Source organism: Scyliorhinus torazame, chromosome 14 (assembly GCF_047496885.1).
Source record: "Scyliorhinus torazame isolate Kashiwa2021f chromosome 14, sScyTor2.1, whole genome shotgun sequence".
In the NCBI taxonomy this organism is placed as follows: Eukaryota; Metazoa; Chordata; class Chondrichthyes; order Carcharhiniformes; family Scyliorhinidae; genus Scyliorhinus; species Scyliorhinus torazame.
Window position 1 is genome coordinate 215,571,686 of NC_092720.1, and position 7,995 is coordinate 215,579,680.

The 7,995-nt window shown below is 53.8% G+C and overlaps 1 protein-coding gene across 1 annotated transcript; it reads right to left on the reverse strand.

Moving 5' to 3' along the window:
- Window positions 1-3,562: 3,562 nt before the first annotated feature.
- Window positions 3,563-7,729, reverse strand: LOC140389156 (tumor necrosis factor-like). Its single transcript, XM_072473315.1, has 4 exons — window positions 7,553-7,729; window positions 7,247-7,328; window positions 6,495-6,560; window positions 3,563-4,042 (listed from the first exon to the last, which is right to left on the reverse strand). Exons 1-4 carry the CDS (start codon window positions 7,727-7,729, stop codon window positions 3,630-3,632), a joined length of 738 nt encoding a protein of 245 aa, XP_072329416.1. The 3' UTR covers window positions 3,563-3,629.
- Window positions 7,730-7,995: the final 266 nt, after the last annotated feature.

Consider the following 7,995-nt stretch of genomic DNA (forward strand, 5'->3'; position numbering starts at 1 on the left):
TTCAAGGTCAACGTGACCTGAACTCGTTCAATTGCCTTAATAATGGAAATTTCCTGATTACCTTTCCCTTGTTAACCTTGGGTTTCTTTTTATATCTCATTTTGTTGCCTGTCCCTGTAGGTTACAGGGCTCTGGATGGTTAAGGAATACCAGGGTGGCATGTGGCGCAGTGGTTAGCTCTGGGACTGCTGAGGACCCGGGTTCGAATCCTGGCCCTGGGTCACTGTCCGTGTGGAGTTTGCAGATTCTACCCGTGTCGGCGTGGGTTTCAGCCCCACAACACAAAGACGTGCAGGTTAGGTAGATTGGCGACGCTTAATTGCCCCTTAATTGGAAAAAAATAATTGGGTATTCTAAATTTATTTTTAAAAAGGAACGCCTGTTGCCCAAGGCATTGCGACTGCATGTGACTGACTCGATAAGACAAAAGGAACATCTGTCACATATACCTGCTTGTGGGGACGTGGAGCATTGTGGGATCGTGGAGCATTGTGGGGATGTGGAGCATTGTGGGGACGTGCAGCATTGTGGGGACGTGGAGCATTGTGGGGACGTGGAGCATTGTGGGGAGTGGAGCATTGTGGGGGCGCGGAGCATTGTGGGGATGTGGAGCATTGTGGGGACGTGCAGCATTGTGGGGACGTGGAGCATTGTGGGGACGTGGAGCATTGTGGGGAGTGGAGCATTGTGGGGGCGCGGAGCATTGTGGGGGCGCGGAGCATTGTGGGGACGCGGAGCATTGTGGGGACGTTGAGCATCACTGTTGTATCACCACATGGATCTCTTTCAATGGACTGCTTCGATTGGCTTCCACTCCCCTGAGAGCCGTGTGTACAAAATATAAAACCACGCGCTTATGAGTAGAAGCCTGAACATAAATAAAATAGAATGGTCCTCGAATCAAAATGCTCCAAGAAACGTATTTAATGCATATTCATACTTAAAACCTGTTTAAATACATTCAATATGCAAAGCTAATATTAGTTCCTTTTGAACAAACTTCACGTTTTATTATAAAACAAACATTGACTAATGAACAATTATTGTTAAACAATACATGTTTTGAAACATCTCCAGAATAAAACTGCTTTTAACCAGACCACTCATTGTATCGGACGGTACAGAATGTCACCACTTGACCCATTGGGCCTGTGCTAGCCCTTTGAAAGGTGACCTCTGAGTTTGCACGTCGTGTGCTGGTGAAATGGCGGCTGGTGTGCTTCGCCCTTCCTCCATCGCTCACCTGTGGTGCAGGAGATGAACCACCCCACAATGCACCTACTGCCCCAACATTTGGCCAGCGTAGCTTGGCCACAGTATCGAGAAGGTTACAATTTCCCCCACGCAAAGTTGGACTCCGAAACTCCCTCATCTGACAGGCTACTGAGACTGGAGTTCAAATCGAAAGTGTTCAAAACTTTTAACTTGTAAGATTCATTTTCGACAAGGACGTCACTGAATCCAAAGTTTAGTCTAAAATGGACCTTTTCTGTTTAGTTACACTAGGTTTCCAGAGGAAACAAAAAAAGTTAATTCAACATCCATCTGGGTAATGGAACAGGAGGAGGCCATTCAGCCCCTCTCGCCCATTCCGCCATTGAATTACGTCATGGCACAACTGCACCTTATCTCCATCTACCTGCCTTGGTGCATGGAGCCACAATTCTCCTGCTGAACAGAAGTCTTCAACCTCAACTCTGAAAATTGACCCTCATCCTTACCAATGTTGTTGTTTTATACGGTGGGTCGTTCTAGGGTGCGTGAGAAAGTGTTCCCTGAAATGATGCCTCATGGCCCTCGCGCTAATCTTTAAGGCTATTTGCCCTCGTTTTGGTGTTCCCCAAATAGAAAAAAAACTTCTCCACCCATCCTACCCAATCATTTGAAAAACGAAATGAAAATCACTTATTGTCACAAGTAGGCTTCAATGAAGTTACTGTGAAAAGCCCCTAGTCGCCACATTCCAGCGCCTGTTCGGGGAGGCTGGTACAGGAATTGAACCGTGCTGCTAGCCTGCTTTCAAAGCCAGTTCTTTAGCTGTGTGCTAAACCAGCCGTTCAGACCTGTCAAGTTACCTAATCTGCCATCACAGAGACTTTAACCCAAGTGTTTGATGCTGACACTAAACAGAAAGATTTGCATTTCAATGCCTGAACACATTGCAGGAAATATGTTGAAGATTTACTTGTTCAATAACAAACATTTGCAAGGGATGTCATGATAACAATAACTGAACAACATGTGAAATCACTCCATATTTAAAAATTAATCATTTAAACAACTAATTGTTTTTAAATCATTGGATGTGGGAATCACTGGCTGGGCTGGTTTTTATGCCCATCCCGAATTGCCCTTGAATTAGGCCATTTAAGCGTCAACCGTATTGGTGTGGGTCACAGGTAGGCCAGGCCAGGAAAGGGTGGCAGATTTCCTTCCCTAAAGGAGAGCAGTGCACCTGGTGGGTTTTTATGACAATGGCTTCACGGTCAACATTAGATGATTAATTGCGCACTTGTTAAAATTGAATTCAAATTTCACCATCTGCGGGGATTCGAACCCAGAGCATCATGTTGGGTCGCTGGACCACAAATACCAGCAGCAACAGCACCGTCCCCTGATTAGAGGAACTAGGAATGTGTATATCCTACAGGAGTAGTGAAGTCAATCAGTCATTCAGTCTGAATGACAGGTCCGATAGCTGTTAGCTTTCTGCTTAGTCTCGCACCGGAGGAGGACCAGTTTAAATAACATCCATCGTAATTTAAACTAATACTTGGTGTTTGCTCAGGGCAAACAATCAGCTTATTCAGGGTGGGATTATTACACCAGAGTCCATGTCGCACAGAGCAGCAGAGGGTAGACATTGGCATGTGTCACCATGTTGCAGCAGATTCAGTCAACCCCAGTTTGAAAGGTTTAACGGAGGGTGTTGGAGCCGACACCCGCTCTCTCCTCCCCATGGGCTAATTCATTTTGTGTCTTCGATATCTGCACAGCCTCGACTTGCAGCCGTTCAAACCCGTCAAGTTACCGAATCTGCCATCACAGAGACTTTAACCCAAGTGTTTGATGCTGACACTAAACAGAAAGATTTGCATTTCTGTAGCGCCTCTCACAACCGAAGGTTGTCCCAAAGCAGCTTCGCCCGTATTTAAGTCCCTGTTGCAATAGGAAAGGCCCCAGCCAATCTGAAGAAAGGAAGATCTCACGAGCAGTGTGCTAAACCACCTGATCAGTTTCTCTTATTTTTGATACATATATATAGTGATGTTGGCGGAGAGATATATATTGGCGAGCGCATCGAGGAGAAATTTCCCTCTCTGCTTCCAAACAGTGTTATTGGGCATACTGGGAATCTTGGCTTAATGCCTCATTGTGAAGCTGGCACTTTCGACAATGTATGAAAGCAGTGCGAAATAGAATATCGCACACTTTCATGCTTAAATATTACAAATGAGATTTGCTTTGTGTCTCGACAGCCTTCAAATAACTAGTCAGGTCCAAGCTATCTCTTGGTCCAGTTCCTTGCAGATAGGACAATGTGCCCTGAACAGTTCCTGCTGTATTTCAATGTGAAATTCTCAACTCTTCACCATTAGTAGTCATTGGCTCGAAATATCTCGGGATCCTCACACAGCAAATATTCCAAAGAAGCTCCTTCCTTGGGCGGTGTCGACGTACCCCACCAGCTCCTCGCCAACCCTGGAGAAGACCTCATCTCCCTCCTCGAACTCGAATGTGGCTCCCTGGTAGGAGGTCTTGTACCAGGGGTCTCCGTTTTCGCCATAGTGACAGGCGGACTTGGTGGCCTTCAGGAGCACCTCTTCCTCCGGATAACTCGGTGACAGCTTGGCGAGCTCGTGGCTCAGGTAGACGGTGTGCCCTTGGCAGCCCCTGCTGCAGAAGACCACCTGGGTGTAGACAAAGTAGTGACCGGGGGTCTTGATGATCAGGCGGTTGTCCCTGAACTCCATTCCCTCGGCGAAGGTGGAGTCCGCTTCATTCTGCCAAATCACGTTCTTCCCTTTCAGGCTCTGATTTGCTGAGAGGAGGAGAGAGGTAATAATGTAAGAATGGAATAAGTTGTGCGGCTGGCAATGTTCCAGCCATCATACATTTTGCCAAAGGATCAGGTGCCACTTCTGTATCGATTTAACATTCCGTTTCTCTACAGCACTTTCAAAAGCGGTCCTCGGGGCGGGGGGGGAGGATTCGACCCCAGGGGGGTCCCCCCACGGTGGCCTGGCCCTCGATCGGGGCTCACCGGTCTGCGGGCGGACTTGTTCCGTGGGGGCATTTCTTCCTTCCGCGGCGGCCCCTGTAGGGCTCCGCCTTGGCCGGCGCGGAGAAGAGAACCCCCCGCGCATGCGGCAAAATACGCCGGCCGGTCTGCGCATGCGCGGAATCACGCCGCGCGGTTCCGCTGATGCGCGAGATCACGCTAGCCCTTAGGCGGATGCGCGAACTCGCGTCGTCCCTTCGATGCCAGCTGGAGCAGCGCCAACCTGTCCGCCGTCCACCCAGCCCTCGGAGGTGCCGAGAATTCCGCACTTTCGGGGGCTGTTGATGCCGGAGTGCTTGGCGCCCGTTCTGCCGCCGGCGTGGGGACTTATTCCCCAGAAGGGAGAATATAGGCCACATCCTTCATTTGATGACCACTTTCATTGGAACAGGGGGCCAGTCCCCCCTCAATCTCTTCTGCCATTTAATTTAGTCGAGGCTAATCTGTGACGTTACAGGTTTAGTAAAGTTCCAAATTCCCAATTCCCTGTCTTGAGGAAGTGTTTTCTGACATCGCCGAACAGCTTAGCTCGCATTTTAATGTTAAGGCTCTAAAGAGCATAAGGGCCCAGGAAATAGGAGTCGATGTGGACGAGTCAGCCCATCGATCCTCTGCCGTCATTGAATATGGCTTCAACTCTGCTTTCCTGCCCACTCCCCATATCCCCACAATCTGTCTATCCCAGCCTGAAATACATTCACCGTTGGAACATCCCTCAACCCTCTGGGATAGAGAATTCCACAGATTGAGTTTAACTGAAGTGAGTTTTCCTCAACTCAGTCCGAAATGATCAGCCCTTTAACCCCCCCCCCCCCACCTCCCCTCCCCCACCTCCCCCGCCCCCACCTCCCTCCCCCCCACCTCCCTCCGCTTCCCACCTCCCTCCGCTCCCCCACCTCCCTCCCCTCCCCCACCTCCCTCCCCCCACCTCCCTCCGCTACCCCCCACCTCCCTCCCCTCCCCCCTCCCTCCCCTCCCCCACCTCCCTCCGCTTCCCCCTCCCTCCGCTCCCCCCTCCCTCCGCTCCCCACTCCCCACCTCCCTCCGCTCCCCGCCCCCACCTCCCTCCGCTCCCCCCCCTCCCTCCGCTCCCCACTCCCCACCTCCCTCCGCTCCCCACCTCCCTCCGCTCCCCCCCTCCCTCCGCTCCCCCACCTCCCTCCCCTCCCCCCCCACCTCCCTCCGCCCCACCACCTCCCTCCGCTCCCCGCCCCCACCTCCCTCCGCCCCACCTCCCTCCGCACCCCCCCACCTCCCTCCGCTCCCCCCCACCTCCCTCCACTCCCCGCCCCCACCTCCCTCCGCACCCCCCCTCCCTCTGCATCCCCCTCCCTCCGCACCCCCCACCTCCCTCCGCCCCACCTCCCTCCGCACCCCCCCACCTCCCCCCGCTCCCCCCCCCACCTCCCTCCACTCCCCGCCCCCACCTCCCTCCGCACCCCCCCTCCCTCTGCACCCCCCTCCCTCCGCACCCCCCCACCTCCCTCCGCACCCCCCCACCTCCCTCCGCTCCCCCCTCCCTCCGCTCCCCACTCCCCACCTCCCTCCGCTCCCCCCCACCCCCCTCCGCTCCACGCCCCCACCTCCCTCCACACCCCCCCACCTCCCTCCGCTCCCCCGCACCCTCCGCTCCCCCCCCACCTCCCTCCGCACCCCCCCTTCCGCACCCCTCCCCACCTCCCTCTGCTCCCCCCACCTCCCTCCGCTCCCCCCACCTCCCTCTGCACCCCCCCACCTCCCTCCGCTCCCCGCCCCCACCTCCCTCCGCACCCCCCCACCTCCCTCCGCTCCCCCCCACCCTCCGCTCCCCCCCACCTCCCTCCGCTCCCCGCCCCCACCTCCCTCCGCACCCCCCCCAACTCCCTCCGCTCCCCCCCACCCTCCGCTCCCCCCCACCTCCCTCCGCAGCCCCCCCTCCGCACCCCTCCCCCACCTCCCTCCGCTCCCCCCACCTCCCTCCGCTCCCCCCACCTCCCTCTGCACCCACCCACCTCCCTCCGCTCCCCGCCCCCACCTCCCTCCGCACCCCCCCCACCTCCCTCCGCTCCCCCCCCCACCTCCCTCCGCTCCCCCCCCTCCCTTCCCAGCACTGTGGGTTTGAGTATGGATACTTGCATGATTCCTGACTAAAGTGCACACATTCTCCAGCAAAGTGAATCCTTCACTGAAAACCCTTTCGAAAAGGCCGCTCAGGGCAAGCATAGCCTCGTACCTGTCAGGTGAGCTGCGATTCTCTCCCTCGGGCCGATTCTCACCTGCCTCTTGAGATGAGGCAAACCTGGAAATGGGAAAGAGGGATTCCCAGTCACTGTAGTCACACACACACACACACACACACACACACACTGAGAGAAATCTGGCTGGCAGAGAAAGAGAAAGAGAGAGGGAGAGAAAGAGACACGAGGAAAGAGAGATAGTGGCAGCTACTGCGATAGCGGGGGGGGACTTTAATCAATCAAAGTGGTTAGCACTGTTGCTTCACAGCACCAGGGTCCCAGGATCGATTCCCGGCTCTGGGTCATTGTCTGTGCGGAGTTTGCACATTCTCCCCGTGTGTGCGTGGGTTTCCTCCGGGTGCTCCGGTTTCCCTCCCAGAAGTCCAAAGGTGTGCAGGTTAGGTGGATTGGCCATGCTAATTCCCCATAGTGTCCAAAGGTTAGGTGGGGTTACTGGGTTACGGGGATAGGGTGGAGGCGTGGACTTAAGTAGGGTTCTCTTTTCAAGGGCCGGTGCAGACTCGATGGGCCGAATGGCCTCCTTCTGCACTGTAAATTCTATGAAAGCCCACCACCCACCAGCACAAAGGGAAAGAGGGGTAGACAACTGAGATTGAACAAGAGAAAGAGATTGATAGAAAGAGATCGAGGGAGGGGGAAGAGAGCTTGAAAGGTAAGTGGAGGATGCGTCTGATGGGGGGAGGCTGGGATAGATTAATTGGTTATCATATCTCCTGCCAGTACTCACCAGTGCTAAGCGGAACTGCTGTCACAGTTGAATAATTCTTCATGTCCTGTGCTGGATCAGGCTCTGAGCTCGGTGACATTTCCTGTAGAAAGGCAAGAGAATAAACTGTAAAAATCCACCCCTAAATATCCAGATATCACCATTGATCTACAGGAAGGTGCAAGTTAGCTGTGCAGGCAGGTTATCGCCACTTGCACTGGTGCAAAGTGTCTGATCCCCTGGCTGTGGATCAGCACCACAGCAAGCAGTCCTCACACAACCCACAACCCAAAGGAAGCGGAGTAAAAAGCAAACTGTGGCCCTTACCTGCATTGAAGGGAGAACTCCGAGCTGACACAGGAGGAGGTAAGAAGACACAGCCAGCAAGCCGAGCACAGCCACCGCACAGAGAGACTGCCAGAAGCAGCTCCTCTTGGGCTCCCATTCCCTCAGCACCACCGCTGCCCCACTCTCAAGGTCCAGTAACTTGTTCTCGCTGTTCATGGTCAGTGGGAGCTGTGTGTGTTTCTCTCTGACTGATTCTCTCTCTCTTTCTCTGTCTCTCTCAGCTCTCTGTGCTCTGTATATAGCAGCACAGTCTGTAAGAAGCCATGAGGAGGTGTCAATCGAAATAGAAAATACCATTTTACTAAGTCTGGAAAGTCTCTTCCTCCTCGTCGAGATACAAGTCCCCCCCTCCGCTCACTTCCTCAAACACAAAAAGCATTTCTTTCAACAGAAACATTGTGGGCTTTGGAATTTTTCCACCT

What these genes read in the sequence shown, in the direction of transcription:
- LOC140389156 (XM_072473315.1), bottom strand. Translation starts at nt 7,729, where the DNA reads ATGAACAGCGAGAACAAGTTACTGGACCTTGAGAGTGGGGCAGCGGTG. An exon ending in GAGTTCTCCCTTCAATGCAG is followed by an intron (nt 7,329 to 7,552) that starts GTAAGGGCCACA and finishes GCCTTTCTACAG; the next exon opens with GAAATGTCACCGAGCTCAGA. An exon ending in AATCGCAGCTCACCTGACAG is followed by an intron (nt 4,043 to 6,494) that starts GTACGAGGCTAT and finishes TCCTCCTCTCAG; the next exon opens with CAAATCAGAGCCTGAAAGGG.